Source organism: Somniosus microcephalus, chromosome 8, assembly GCF_052327205.1.
Source record: "Somniosus microcephalus isolate GS21.2 chromosome 8, FLI_Smic_1.0, whole genome shotgun sequence".
Lineage (NCBI taxonomy): Eukaryota > Metazoa > Chordata > Chondrichthyes > Squaliformes > Somniosidae > Somniosus > Somniosus microcephalus.
Window position 1 is genome coordinate 148448090 of NC_140994.1, and position 15459 is coordinate 148463548.

General features: G+C 48.5%; 1 protein-coding gene across 1 annotated transcript in view; it reads left to right on the forward strand.

Moving 5' to 3' along the window:
* The window catches only part of LOC147113862 (protein phosphatase 3 catalytic subunit alpha-like), a 663284-nt gene that overhangs the window by 243072 nt on the left and 404753 nt on the right, over positions 1-15459 (forward strand). The window contains exon 3 of the mRNA XM_085995237.1: positions 13553-13633. Coding sequence (XP_085851363.1) covers positions 13553-13633 — 81 coding nt within the window. The remainder of the gene's footprint in view (positions 1-13552; positions 13634-15459) is intronic.

Sequence of the window (15459 nt, forward strand, 5' to 3'; positions counted from 1 at the left end):
GAGGGAGTGGATGTTTAAAGTGGTGGGTGGTCTGCGGATCAAGTGGGCTGCTTTGTCCTGGATGGTGACAAGCTTCTTGAGTGTTGTTGCAGCTGCATACATCCAGGCAAGTTGAGAGTATTCCATCCCACTATGACTTGTGCCTTGTAGATAGTGGAGAGGCTTTGGGTAGTCAGGAGGTGAGCCACTCACCACAGAATACCCAGCTTCTGACCTGCTCTAGTAGCCACGGCATTTATGTGGCTGGTCTAGTTGAGTTTCTGGCCGATGATGACCGCCAGGATGTTACTGATGGGGGATTTGGTCATTCAGTGTTAAGGGGAGATGGTGAGGTGCTCTCTTATTAGAGATGGTCATTGCCTGGCACTAGTTTGGCATGAATGTTACTTGTCACTTATTAGCCTAAGCTTGGATGTTGTCCAGGTCTTGCTGGATGCAATATGGACTGCTTCATTATCTGAGGAATTGTGAAGGGTGCTGAACACTGCAATCATCAGCAAACAGCCCCCCTTCTGACCTTATGATGACTTGCATGAGTCAACTAGGTCCCCTCTAGTTGACAATATTAGGTACCATTGGCTATCCATACACACCATTAACATCAATCTCTTAAGGATGGAACAACTCGCATCAACCTTCAGCACAGTAATGGATTAAGAGGCAAAATAGTGATAAAGTGAGAAGCACCAGTGGATGTCAAATGTAGCATAAACCTGCTGCTATATGTATTGAGCTTGATTTTATCTCCGCTCAGTGGCAAAAATCAGGCAGAGGGCCATTAAAATGGAACGGGGGACTTACCCACTCCTTTCTCGCCCCGATCTGGCCGACTGCAATAGTAAATTGCAGGTGACAAGGACGCTGCCCAAAGCCGGTGCAGTCCTCTGTAAATATGCAGATTGGGTTCCAATGATGTCACTGGGGCCCGATCTGCTATTTTAACCTGAGGCCGCAGTGGGGAAGCAGTGATTGCGTAACTGCTAGGGCAAACCTGCCAGAAACAGGAGCGAGGGCTAGAAGGGGCCCAGCATGGTAGGTATTTTTAAAAAATGTTTCTTTGTAGCCTAGGAGGAGCAGGAATCACTTCAGTCAAGACAACCTCCACAGATGTGTCCAATGATCTGTCAGCCAATCTAACTACTAACACCCTAAGGCTACTTGACATTTTGGCTGCCGTTCTGCCGAAACACATCTTTCCTTTTAAATGGCTGTAGCTTTTAATTTACCTCCCTCCTAGTGGCGGTGAACCTATCAGAAGCAATATTACCACTCTACGTACATAATAAGGGCCCCAGAAGGAAATTGCAGTGGAATAGTGGTGGAGACACAATTGAGGGTGTTAGCCCTGGCCGGCTGCTAATCTGCCAATGGAAGGAAAATTCAGATAATATTTTCCTGTATTTAAATATCCGGTGTTAGAAGTGCACATTAGAAGGATACTTAACTTTTAGACGAGATAGGCAAAATGGAAAATGAGGCGGGGTAGCCCTGATAATAAAGGATGGGATAAAGACAGTAGACAGAAAGGATCCTAACTCTGAAAATCAAGAAGTAGAATCAGTTTGGGTGGAGCTAAGGAACAGCAAGGGGCAGAAAACATTGGAGGGAGTTGTTTATAGGCCCCCAAACAGTAGCTGTAATGTAGGGCAGAGTATAAATCAGGAAATTAGAGGCGCATGTAACAAGGTTAATACAGTAATCATGGGGGACTTTAAACTACATATAGACTGGGCAAATTAAATTTGCAGTAATAGTGTGGAGGACAAATTTATGGAATGTATGCAAGATAGTTTTCTAGATCAGTATGTTGAGGAACCAACTAGGGAACAGACTATTTTAGATCTAGTATTGTGCAATGAGAAAGGGTTAATTAATAACCTGTAGTAAAAGGGCCTTTAGGGAAGAGTGACCATAATATGATGGAATTTTATATTGAGTTTGAAAGTGATTTAGTTAAATCCGAAAATAGGGTCTTAAATCTAAACAAAGCAAACTACGTAGGTATGAGGGGCGAGTTGGCTAAGGTAGATTGGGAAACTACATTAAAAGGTATGATGGTAGACATAGCATTTACATAGAAACATAGAAACATAGAAGATAGGAGCAGGAGTAGGCCATTCAGCCCTTCGAGCCTGCTCCGCCATTCAACGAGATCATGGCTGATCATCCAAACCCTAGCACCCGGTCCCTACACCGACAGCCATCCCACCCAAGCCCTATCCCCGTAACCCTACGTATTTAATCCCCCCTAACACTAAGGGTCAATTTTTATCATGGCCAATCAACCTAACCCGCACATCTTTGGACTGTGGGAGGAAACCGGAGCACCCGGAGGAAACCCACGCAAACACGGGGAGAATGTGCAAACTCCACACAGTCACCCGAGGCCGGATTTGAACCCGGGTCCCTGGCGCTGTGAGGCAATAGTGCTAACCAGTATGCCACCGTGCTGTAAATAATTTACAACAAATATACATTCCTTTAAGGCACAAAACCCCCACAAGAAAAGTGGTCCAACCGTGGCTAACAAAAGAAGTCAAAGGTAGTATTAGATCAAAGGAAAAGGCTTATAATGTTGCAAAAAGAGTAGTAAGCCTGAGGATTGGGAGGATTTTAGAATTCAGCAAAGGAGCAGCAGCAGCAGCAGCGGTGCGGACCTGGGTGGAGCGGCGAGGCAGCGGCGGCGATATAAAGAGAGCCCGAGGGGCAGGTAGGCCCCACAGCAGCAGCAGCGGCGGCGGCAGTGCGGACCTGGGAGGAGCGGCGAGGCGGCGGTACCAAATCAGCACCGGCAGAATTTTCAAAGAGTGACGTCAGAAGTCAAAAGTGATGTTGGCACAAGGGGAGGGAGCTGATTGAGGCCAGTGTCGGGAGCAGAGAGAGCGGCGGTACAAGGCTTACCAATCTCACAGACCGGCGGCGGCGTTCCGGAGTCACATCACGATTCAAAAAGTGATGCGGGCAAGAGGAAGCAGCTGATTGGGTGAGTACAGCCAGGTGAATATTTATACTAATCTATAGTTTGACAGTTAAGATTAATAGTTTATAAAATTTAGACGGTCTTAATTTTTGTGGTTATAGTTTCTAAGGTCCCTGTTGTGTATCGGGGAGTGCTATTAACCAAGGGCCCTTGAGTATATCATTTAATTGTAGTGTAATTAGTGGTATTGATTTGAGTTATAATTAATTTAAATTAATTAAAGGGTTAGTCATGGCAGGACAGCTCGGCCCCGTGGCATGCTCCTCCTGCGCTATGTGGGAAATCAGGGACACTTCCTGTGTCCCTGATGACCATATGTGCGGGAAGTGTATCCAGCTGCAGCTACTGACAGACCGCATTGCGGCGAATGGATACATACTGCAGAATTCGCGATGCTAAGGACATCGTGGGTATCATGTTTAATCAGTTGGTCAGACCGCAGGTAAAGGCTGCACAGGCAGGAAGGGAATGGGTGACCGCCAAGCAGAGTAGTAGGCGCAGCCAGGTAGTGCAGGGGTCCCCTGTGGCCATCCCCCTCTCAAACAGATATGTCAATTTGGATATTGTTGAGGGAGATGGCTTATCGGGGGAAGGCAGCAGCAGCCAACTTCCTGGCACCGTGGGTGGTTCTGCTGCACAGGACGGGAGGACAAAGAGCAGAAGAGCTATAGTGATAGGGGATTCTATTGTAAGGGGAATAGATAGACGTTTCTGCGGCCGCAAACGAGACTCCAGGATGGTATGTTGCTTCCCTGGTGCAAGGGTCAAGGATGTCTCGGAGCGGCTGCAGGACATTCTGGAGGGGGAGGGTGAACAGCCAGTTGTCGTGGTGCATATAGGTAACAATGATATAGGTAAAAAACTGGGATGAGGTCCTAAAAGCTGAATATAGGGAGTTAGGAGGTAAATTAAAAATAGGTCTTTAAAGGTAGTAGTCTCAGGATTGCTACCAGTGCCATGTGTGAGTCAGAGTAGAAATAGAAGGATATTTCAGATGAATACGTGGCTAGAGGAATGGTGCAAGGGTGAGGGATTCAAATTCCTGGGACATTGGAACCGGTTCTGGGGGAGGTGGGACCAGTACAAACTGCACGGTTTGCACCTGGGCAGGACCAGGGCTGATGTCCTAGGGGGAGTGTTTGCTAGTGCTGTTGGGGAGGGTTTAAACTAAAATGGCAGAGGGTTGGGAACCTGTGCAGGGAGATAGAGGAAAGGGAAGCAAGGATAGAAGCAAAAGAGAGGAAGGAGAAAAGCAAAAGTGGAAGTCACAGAAATCAAGGGTTTAAATCAAACATGGCCATAGTAAATAATCATTCTAAAATGTCTAAGAGTGTTAAAAAACAAGCCTGAAGGCTTTGTGCCTTAATGCAAGGAGCATTTGTAATAAGGTGGATCAATTCGCTGCGCAAATAGATGTAAACAGATATGATATAATTGGGATTACGGAGACATGGCTCCAGGGTGACCAAGGCTGGGAATTCAACATCCAATATTCAATATTCGCGAAAGACAGACAAAAAGGAAAAGACGGTGGGGTAGCATTGCTAGTTAAAGAGGAGATTAACACAATAGTAAGGAAGGATATTAGCTCTGATGATGTGGAATCTGTATGGGTACAGCTGAGAAATACCAAGGGGCAGAAAACGTTAGTGGGAGTTGTATACAGACCCCCAAACAGTAATGCTGAGGTTGGGGATGGCATTAAATGGGAAATTAGGGACACGTGCAATAAGGGCACAGCAGTTATCATGGGTGACTTTAATCTACATATAGATTGGGCTAACCAAATTAGTAACAATACTGTGGAGGAGGAATTCCTGGAGTGTATACGGGATGGTTTCCTGGACCAATATGTTGAGGAACCAACTAGAGATCAGGCCATCTTAGACTGGGTATTATGTAATGAGAAAGGATTAATTTGCAATCTTGTTGTGCGAGGCCACTTGGGGTGGAGTGATCATAATATGATAGAATTCTTCATTAAGATGGAGAGTGAAGTAGTTGACTCAGACACTAGGGTCCTGAATTTAAATAAAGGAAACTATGATGGTATGCGGTGCGAGTTGGCTAGGATGGATTGGGGGACGTTACTTAAAGGGTTGACGGTGGATAGGCAATGGCAAACATTTAAAGATCGCATGGATGAACTACAGAATTTGTTCATCCCTGTTTGGCATAAAAATAAAACAAAGAAGGTGACTCAACTGTGGCTAACAAGGAAAATTAGGAATAGCATAAAATCCAAGGAGAGGACATATAAATTGGCCAGAAAAAGCAGCAAACCTGAGGATTGGGAGCAGTTTAGGATTCAGCAAAGAAGGACAAAGGGATTAATTAAGAGGGGGAAAATAGATAATGAGAGTAAGCTTGCAGGGAACATAAAAACTGACTGTAAAAGCTTCTATAGATATGTGAAGAGAAAAAGATTGGTGAAGTCAAGCATAGGTCCCTTGCAGTCAGAATCAGGGAAATTTATAATGGGGAACAAAGAAATGGCTGACCAATTAAATACATACTTTGGTTCTGTCTTCACAAAGGAGGACACAAATAACCTCCCAGAGATGTCGGGGAACATAGGGTCTAATGAGAGGGAGGAACTGAATGAAATCAGTATTTGTAGGGAAATGGTGTTAGGGAAATTGATGGGATTCAAGGCCGATAAATCCCCAGGGCCTGATAATCTATATCCTAGGGTACTTAAGGAAGTGGCCCTAGAAATAGTAGATGCATTGCTGGTCATCTTCCAAAATTCTATAGACTCTGGCACAGTTCCCATGGATTGGAGGGTAGCTAATGTAACCCCACTATTCAAAAAAGGTGGTAGAGAGAAAATGGGGAATTATAGACCGGTAAGCCTGACATCGGTAGTGGGGAAAATGCTAGAGTCCATTATAAAAGATGTAATAGCAGAGCACTTGGAAAAGAGTGACAGGATCGGACCCGCTCCCAATTTTCCCCATTTTCCCAGCAGTCTTGCCTCCAAACCCGCCTCCTCAGGGCTGGTAAAATCCAGCCCTTTGTGTCTGTCTTCACGGAAGAAGATGCAAAAAACTTCCCGGAAATAGTGGAGAACCAAGGGTCTAGCGAGAATGAGGAACTGAAAGAAATTAGTATTTGTAAAAAAAAGTACTGGAGAAAATTAATGGGACTAAAAGCCGATAAATCTCCTGGACCTGATGGCCTACGTCCTAGGGTTTTGAAAGAGGTGGCTATAGAGATAGTGGATGCATTGGTTGTCATCTTCCAAAATTCCATTGATTCTAGAATGGTTCCCGCAGATTGTAAGGTAGCAAATGTAACCCCACTATTTAAGAAAGGAGGGAGAAAGAAAACGGGGAACTCCAGACCAGTTAGCCTGACATCAGTAGTTGGGAAAATGCTAGAATGTATTATGAAGGATGTGGTAACAGGGCACTTGGAAGATAATAATAGGAGGGGCAGAGTGAACATGGACTTATGAAAGGGAAATTGTGTTTGATAAATCTATTCGAGGTTTTTAAGGTTGTACTAGCAGAATAGATAAGGGGGAACCAGTGGATGTGGTGTATTTGGATTTTCAGAAGGCATTCGATAAGGTGCCACACAAGAGGTTATTAAACAATATTGGGGCTCATGGGATTGGGGGTAATATACTAGCATGGATTGAGGATTGGTTAACCGACAGAAAACAGAGAGTAGGAATAAACGCGTCATTTTCGAGTTGGCAGGCTGTAACTAGTGGGTACCGCAAGGATCAGTGCTTGGGCCTCAGTTATTCACAATCTACATCAATGATTTGGATGAGTGGACCAATTGTAATATACCCAGGTTTGCTGATGATACAAAGCTGGGTGGGAATGTAAGTTGTGAGGAGGATGCAAGGAGACCTCAGGGGGATATAGACAGGCTAAGTGAGTGGGCAAGAACATGGCAAATTGAATATAATGTGGAGAAATGAGAAGTTATCCACTTTGGTAGGAAAAATAGAAAAGCAGAGTATTTTTTAAATGCTGAGAGATTGGGAAATGTTGGTGTTCAGAGGGACCTCGGTGTCCTTGTACACAAATCACTGAAAGCTAACATGCAGGTACAGCAAGCAATTAGGAAAGGAAATGGTATGTTGGCCTTTATTACAAGAGGATTTGAGTATAAGAGTAAAGGGCCTAGAAATTCGGTTGGTTGCGCCAGCGATTAGCGCCTAAAGAGCCCGAGATTTGGGGCGTTACCCAATTTTCGGACGTGCGCAGTGATCCTAGCGCATCCTGCCATATCGAGTAGCCTGTTAGCGCCGGTGCTAAGTCTTTGCACCCGCTCGCGGGCGCAGCCAGGTAATGACGTCATTTCACTGTGCAACGCCTTTTTGGCGCCCCGTACCGGAAATTCAGTGGCGCCCCCCTCCGTTCCGCCTGGCGCTATTAGTGACAGTTGGATGGAACGTTACCAGGTCCTTCTCGGACTCGGGGGGCCCTCTTTAAAGGGGACAGCACTAGTATAAAAGCGGCAGCCATTTGGCCTGGCCATACTGCTCGCTGCTGGAGAGAGTTGCAGACCTTCAGTTACACAGACTTGTTCTTATTGAGCCAGAGGAGCCTTGGGACCTTCAGCCCTGTCCAGAACAGTTGGATCCAGAAAGCTGACTGCGTCTTACTCATCGGCCAGAATAATGGGAGCTGCTTTGGAGGGGAACGTCATCCTGGCTGAACAACTGGCAAGGGCACAGAGACAGAGGGAGAGAGGGCCGAGATTGGCCAGAAGGAGGAGGGCCAATGGACGTTGCCGAATCCGACCATATGCTGCCAGGGTTTTCAGGCAGCAGGTCTCCTACCTTACCATGTCGGAGGAGCAGTGTCTGCGAAGGCTCAGATTTGGTAAGGATGTTGTCACTGAGCTGTGCCACCTGCTTGCTGGGGATCTGCAGCCGCGGATACCGTGCAGGACCTCTCTGTCAGTGGCCGTGAAAGTCACTGTTGCGCTCAACTTTTACGCCAGCGGATCTTTTCAGGCAGCAGCTGGGGACATATCAAATATCTCTCCATTTGCGGTGCATTGCTGCATCCGGCAAGTGACAGCTGCCCTCTACAAAAGGAGGTGCGAATTAATCACCTTCCCTGTGACCCTGGAGAAGCAGGGGGAGTGCGCACAGGGCTTCGCGGCTATTGCGGACTTCCCCATGGTGCAGGGGGACATTGATTGCACACACGTGGCTTTGCGGGCGCCATAACAGAATCCGGAGGAGTTCCGTAACCGAAAGGGGTTCCACTCCCTTAATTTGCAGCTGGTCTGTGATCACTGGCAGATGATCATGGCGGTGAACGCACAATTCCCTGGCAGCAGCCATGACGCGTTCATCCTGCGGCAGACCTCAGTGGCTGACCTTTTTGAGGCCCCGGCTCACCCACGAGGCTGGCTTCTGGGCGACAAGGGCTATCCTCTCTACCCATGGCTCATGACCCCGCTCCGTTTGCCCACCACCCCGGCAGAAGATCATTACAACAACAGCCATCAGGCCACCAGGAACATCGTGGAGCACACAATTGGTGTGCTGAAGCAGCATTTCCGCTGTCTAGACCATTCTGGGGGCGCCCTACAGTACTCGCCGGAGCATGTGGCGCGCATCGTTGTTGTCTGCTGCATGCTCCACAACCTGGCCATTCGACGCACCCAGCCAATGCCAGCCGACCCTCAAGGTCCAGCAGAGCAAGCAGACGAGGAGGAGGAGGAGGAGGAGGAGGAGCATGCGGGCGAGGAGGATCAGGAGGAGGAGGAGGAGGAGGAAGATGGGAGGGCTCCAGAAACTGGAAGGGCCATTCGTCAGAGGCTCGTAAGGACTCGGTTCTAGGCCCCTCGTACGGAATGGTGGCTGTGATTCGAACAGCACCGTCCGGTTCGCTGTAAGCCTATGAAGGCCTCGATGATTGTAAATAGTGTACAGCTCGATTGTAAATAAAAAGTTTTCTTTATTTTCAAACAAGTGCTTCCTTCCAGCATGACAACGTAATGGTAACAGAAATCATAACTAACAAACTAACAGATAACTGTCTGGCAACCCGGCGAAACTAACCAAACCATAACAAACAAACACAGCAGGTGTGGACGGCCTTAAATGCGGAAAAAGAGACGTCTTAGCACCTCCCTCTACTGGTGACCCCTTGATGGAGACCGACTCCTCTTACGAGGTTGGCCCCTTCCCTCCCTGCAGCTCCTCCGTAATTGGACCCCAGTGGCTGCGTCAAGGTTGGGCGACGCCTGCTGAGTGTCTGGAAGCACTGAAGCCCCTGAGGGACGGCCTGGATGACCTCTGGGCTTGGAGGTCCCGTAAGCAGGCTGCTCCAACTGGGCATGTCTGCTAGCAGTCTGCCGCGCAGGTGGTGGCAGCTGCTCTGCTGATGTGCCAGCGGTGGCATCAGGACTGCTCACATGCAGAGAGAGGACACCTGCACCGTGGTCGGCCAAAACACTAGCACTCTGACGGGGCCGCACAGGATCATACGCCACAATCGACTGCTCCACAGATTCATGGCCTGCTGTGGTGCTGCAAGGGCCTGGGGTGATCCTGCCTGATGCAGCTAGGGTGGCAGCAGAGAGTGTTCACGTGGCCTCAATTTGCGCGTGGACGAGGCCAGCAAGTGACTGCGTGGCAGCAGTGAGGACCTGCGTGGCAGGTGCCAGTGCTTGGGAAAAGCCATGGACAGTCCTTTCCACTGCTTCGGACAAGGCCTGGACAGACCTTTCACTGCCTCGGACAAGCCCTGGACAGACCTTTCCACTGCCTCGGACAAGCCCTGGACAGACCTTTCCATTGCCGGGCCGAAGCCCTGGACAGACCTTTCCATTGCTGGGCCGAAGCCCTGGACAGTCCTTTCCATTGCTGCCCCAAAGTCCAGCACACTCTTTCCCAGTGTGTCGATCGACTCAGGCATCCTCCCCACTGCAGCCATCAGCTCAGTGTGCCTGAGCCGGGCCTGGGCGCTCATCTCGGCAAGTCTACGCACCTCCTCTGCACTCTGTGCAGTAGTCATGGTGGCCTGCCTCGCCCTCCGGGGAGACGGCCCCCGAGCGTCCCTACCCCCCACACGTTGCTGCAGGCCGCTGGTTCCTGCAACTGGCTCCTCATCAGAGCCCCCCCCTCTCCCCTCAAGGGAACTACTATCCCCAGTCTCCAGATGCGGTGGCTCCCCTGAGGCTGGCACGGATGGTCCGGCTTCCTCCTGGTCGTCACCTCCAGAGGCACTGGCACTGGCAGCTTGAGGGGCCGGCTCCCGAGCTGGTGATGCAGCATCTGAAAGCAGGGAGGTTGAAGAGTGGCTTTAGCAAAAGGACAGTTTGGCAGCAAGGGATGCAACAGTGCGGCGATGCTATGACATGGCTCCACATTGAGAAAGCATGCTGGCGGGGGAAACAACTGGAAGGTGACAGCTGTAATAGTAGAGAACCTTACCATCGCTGTGGACAATGGGGTCGGCAGCTGCAGTGGTGACAGGACCACTCAGGCGTCCTCCCACAATCTGGTGGACTCTCTCCTCGAGATCCGTCAGAGGCTCCAGTTGAGGACGGCCTCCTCCGGTGCGAAGCTGCTCCTTGCGGTTTCTCGCCAGCTTGGCCTGCAGGGCAAAGGACGGGAAGTGATGTTACATGATGCCCTGAATTATGATCTCATGCCCCCCATGGTGGAACAGCCCTTACATGATGCCCTAGGTTATCATCTCATGCCCCCCATGGTGGAACAGCCCTTACATGATGCCCTGAGTCAAATGTGCATGTGTGTGACCAGAAAGAGCCATGGGTGCTTGCTGACAGATGGCCAGTGGGGCATAGCGCACCCTGTAGCCATAAAGTCAGGTGCTAATGGAGGGATGCATAAGTTTACATTAACTCCACTCACCCTCACGACCCGAGTGAGGTCGGTGAATTTCTTCCTGCACTGCACAGGGCTCCTGGTCGCCATGCTGCTGGAGTTGACCTTCTGAGAAACATCCCTCCAAGCTCATCGGTAGTCCTTATGATTAGGCCTCCTGCCATTGTCGGGGTAGAGGACATCTCGCCGGCGCTCAACTGTGGCCACCAATTCCTCCAGAGACTCATTGGTGAAGCGCTCTGCTCTCTGCCTCACCCTCTCCATATGCTCCAAGTTTTTTGTGCCAGAGAAGGGCCTGCGCCGATTTGCAGGCCTACAAGGCGCAGGCTGTGGATGCTGGAGCTGCCTGACCCACCCCTTTAAGAGCTGGCCGGCGCCTGGAAGTCTCGTGGTCATGGGTAATTGAGAGCACCTGCGCTGCAGCTGGACGCCCCGATATTGGGTTGCGCCAGCATGTTAGCGCCTTAGGTGCCCCGTGTAACGCCTGAACTCGCGCCTCAATCACCTTTGGGGCACTGCAACCCAATATCGCATGAGGTGTCGAGAAGTTGCGTCTGGCTATAAAATTTGCGCTCCGCCAATTCTAACGCCCCAAGCGGGGCTATACCCAATTTCTAGGCCAAGATGTCTTACTGCAATTATATCGGGCCCTGGTGAGACCACACCTGGAGTATTGTGTATAGTTTTGGTCTCCTTACCTAAGGAAGGATATACTTGCCATAGAGGGAGTGCATGAAGGTTCACCAGACTGGTCCCTGGGATGGGGAAATTGTCCTATGAGGAGAGATTGAGTAGACTGGGCCTATATTCGCTACAGTTTAGAAGAATGAGAGGTGATCTCATTGAAACATACAAAATTCTTACAGGGCTTGACAGGGTAGATGCAGGGAGGGTGTTTCCCCTGGCTGGGGAGTCTCGAACCAGGGGTCACAGTCTCAGAATAAGGGGTTGGCCATTTAGGACTGAGATGAGGAGAAACTTCTTCACTCGGAGGGTGGTGAATCTTTGGAATTCTCTACCCCAAAGGGCTGTGGAGGATCAGTCGTTGAGATTTTTGAATATTAAGGAAATCAAGGGATATGGGGATAGTGCAGGAAAGTGGAGATGAGGTAGAAGGTCAGCCATGACCTTATTGAATGGCGGAATAGGCTCGAAGGGCAAAATGGCCTACTCCAGCTGCTATTTCTTATGTTCTTATGCACTGACCATTCTCTTTTATAATAGAAAATAACAGATTATCTGAAAAACTACAAAACATCATTGGTGCTTGACTGCAGTAGGATATCACATAATAGACTCATGACAAAGGTCAGGGCATGTGGAGTCAGGGACCAGGTGGTGGAATGGATTGAAAGATGGCTAAAAACAGAAAACGCAGGACAGATTAAAGGGAGGTTTCTTGGAGTTGCAGAACATGGGAAGTGGTGTCCCCCTAGGGATCTGTGCTTAGACCACCCTTGTTTACCATATACATAAATGATTTGGACTCTGAAATTGGAGATATGGGGGTCGATTTTCCTGGAGCCGTCAGGCGGGGTTTCAGGCGTGTGGGGGGGGGGGCGGTGGAAATCCCAAATTCAGGGGTCCCGACACCATCCTGCCCAAAACCCCGCTCCACGCAAGTTTCAGAGGCGGCAGGTTCCCGCCCCGCACTGGGACCCACCGACCCCAGGCGGGAAGGGATTAGTGCCAATTAACTGCCTGTTAACAGGCAGTTTTTAGCCTAATCCCTATTTTGAGGGGTGTCGTGTGGGATTACCGACGGCTCCAAACCACACCAGGTTAGAGCAGGTGGGCCGTCGGGTTGAAGGAGTTGGAGGGGTCGCGATGTCGGTGTTCAGGTGAGTGATGGGTGCATGAGTGCAAAGGTAAGTATGTTTGGTGTGTCTAAAGTGTGTAAAGAACTTTTACTTACCTGTACTTACCTTAACAGCCTTTCTTCCTGTAGGCGTCGGGAGCGTATCAATCAGCCGGCACTTAAAGCTGAATGGCTGCGATCTGTGAAAAGTGACAGCCTTCAGCTTTGAGTGCTGCTGAGAGTTCTAACTGAGTCTGTGCAGAAGGACCCATGTTAGAACTCAGACTGTCAGTGTTTGGCAGCTTCAAACAGCTGTGAAACGCTGATATTTCATCTGTCAAGAACTCTTGACAGATGAAATTGCAGTCTGTGATGTCACCTGTTGCCGGGTGGCCCTTAATTGGCCTGCTGAGCCTGCTGGGCGGGCTCAACAAGGTCAATCAAGGGAAAATCGCATGGATTGGGCGGACATCGATGTAGGCGGGTCTAAAACCCGAAAGTTGTCGTCCCGCCTTCTTCCCGACAGCTTCGGGAAAATCGACCCCATGGTGTCGAAATTTGTAGATGATACCAAATTGTGGGGTGTAGCTTATAATGTGGAGGACAGCACCAAAATCCAGGAAGACATTTTGGTAGAAAGAATAAGGAGGCCACTTATTCCTTGGAAGCTGAGAAATTAAATGGGGTAGAGGAGCAAAGAGACCTGGGAATACAGATACATAAATTGTTAAAAGTAGTAGCACAAATTTGATATAGCCATAAAGAGTGAAAACAAATTTTAAAATGGGAACCCCTGACCCCAAGCCACCTCCTACATGTCCACTTCCAATTTAAACAGAGCCGAGTTGGGAGACGGACATCTAACCTGCTCTCCGGAGAGGGGTTGGTCATTAAAATATTTGAATAAGGCTGCGTGCCTAAGATTTTATCTCTGTTGCAGATTTAACGCTGGCCGGCCGGGTTTCCCGGGCCTCGGGAAACCCGAAAGGTGAAGGGAGGCGAGAACGGCTGGATGGAACAGGTAAGTGCCTTTCCAGCACTACTTGTGGGTCAAGAGGAGCTGGAGTGCTACCCCTCGGCCCACCAAGCTTACCTGCTTCCATCCCCATGATCAGATCCCACCCACCCCGCACGATCACCCTCCCCCTATGCCTGACGCCCCTCCCCCACCACCACCCGATGTCTGACTCCTCCCCCTGATGTCCTACCAGCACCCCCACCCCGTTAAATTTGGCAGGACCATCCCCGGCCACCAAATCTCCTGCCACCACCCCCCCACCCCCCGCCTTCGCTCTCCGTTATTACCATAGCCTAAGAGTTGAACTGATTAACCTTTAAAATTATGACGGTGGATGCGGGGAAACTATTCCAGAAGAGTTCAGAACAAGGAGGAATAAATATAAGATATCCATTAACTTCAATTTGAGAGAGAGAGAAGAGTGGGTCCAAGACTAGTATTTTAAACTTAAATAAGGGCAGTTATGAGGACATGAAAGCAGAGCTAGCTAAAGTGAACTGGCAAATTAGGTTAAGGGATAGGTCAATAGAGTTGCAGTGGTAGACATTTAAGGGGATATTTCAAAATACACAGAATATATACATTCCAACAAGAAAGAAAAATTCCAAGGGGACGACCCACCATCCGTGGTTAACTAAAAAAGTTAAAGATAGTATTAAACTTAAAGAAAAAGCTTATAATTGTGCAAAGATGGGTGGCAGGTCAAAAGATTGGACAGAATATAAAAAACAGCAAAGAATGACTAAAAGATTAATAAGGAGGGAAAAATTAGAGTACAGGAAACTTTGCGATATCCAGCACCGACGGGACCAGCGTGTTGCCAATCTATCAAAACTGCCGGACATACAAAGTTAATGTTGAAGCATATGGAGGCTTTCATCTCCGTATCTGACAACAAACACTGTTGCTTAGCAACAGCTTCTAAAGAGTCGGCTGCAGCTGCAAGTGTCTCTAGCTGAAGCTGTTGCTATAGCTACAGACCTTGCAGTGCCTGACTGGGGAAAAAAAAACGAGATCTAAAAAAACTTATAGAAAACGGCTCCTGATTTTTGCCGTTAGATCGAGTATTCCGGACATACAACCTCTGGATAAACCAAAGTTTCCTGTACAAGAGAAAGCTAGCTAGAAATATAAAAACAGATAGTAAGAGTTTCTATCGATATTTTAAAAATAAAAGAGTTAAAGTGAGCGTTGGTCCTATAAAAAGTGAGTCTGGGGAATTAATAATGGAAAATAAAGAGATGGCAGTTGAATTGAACAGCTATTTTGCATCATTCCTCACTATAGAGGATACAAGTAACATCCCAGAAATAGCTGTAAATCAGGAAATGGAAGGGAGGGAGGAACTCAAGAAAATTATAATCACCAGGGAAGTGGTACTGAGCAAATTGTTGGAGCTGCGGGCTGACAAGTCCCCGGGTCCTGATGGACTTCATCCTAGGGTCTTAAAAGAAGTGGCAAGTAAGATAGTTGATGCGTTGGTTTTAATTTTCCAAAATTCCCTAGATTCGGGGAAGGTTCCATTAGATTGGCAAATAGCGAATGTAACTCCTTCATTCAAAAAGGGAGGGAGACAGAAAGCAGGTAATTACAGGCCAGTTAGCTTAACATCTGTCATAGGGAAGATGTTAGAAGCTATTATTAAAGATGTTACAGCAGGGCACTTAGAAAAGTTCAAAGTAATCAGGCAGAGTCAACATGGTTTTGTGCAAGGGAAATCATGTTTAACCAATTTATTGGAGTTCTTTGAGGAAGTAACATGTGCTGTGGATAAAGGGGAACCGGTGGATGTACTGTACTTAGATTTCCAGAAGGCATTTGATAAGGTG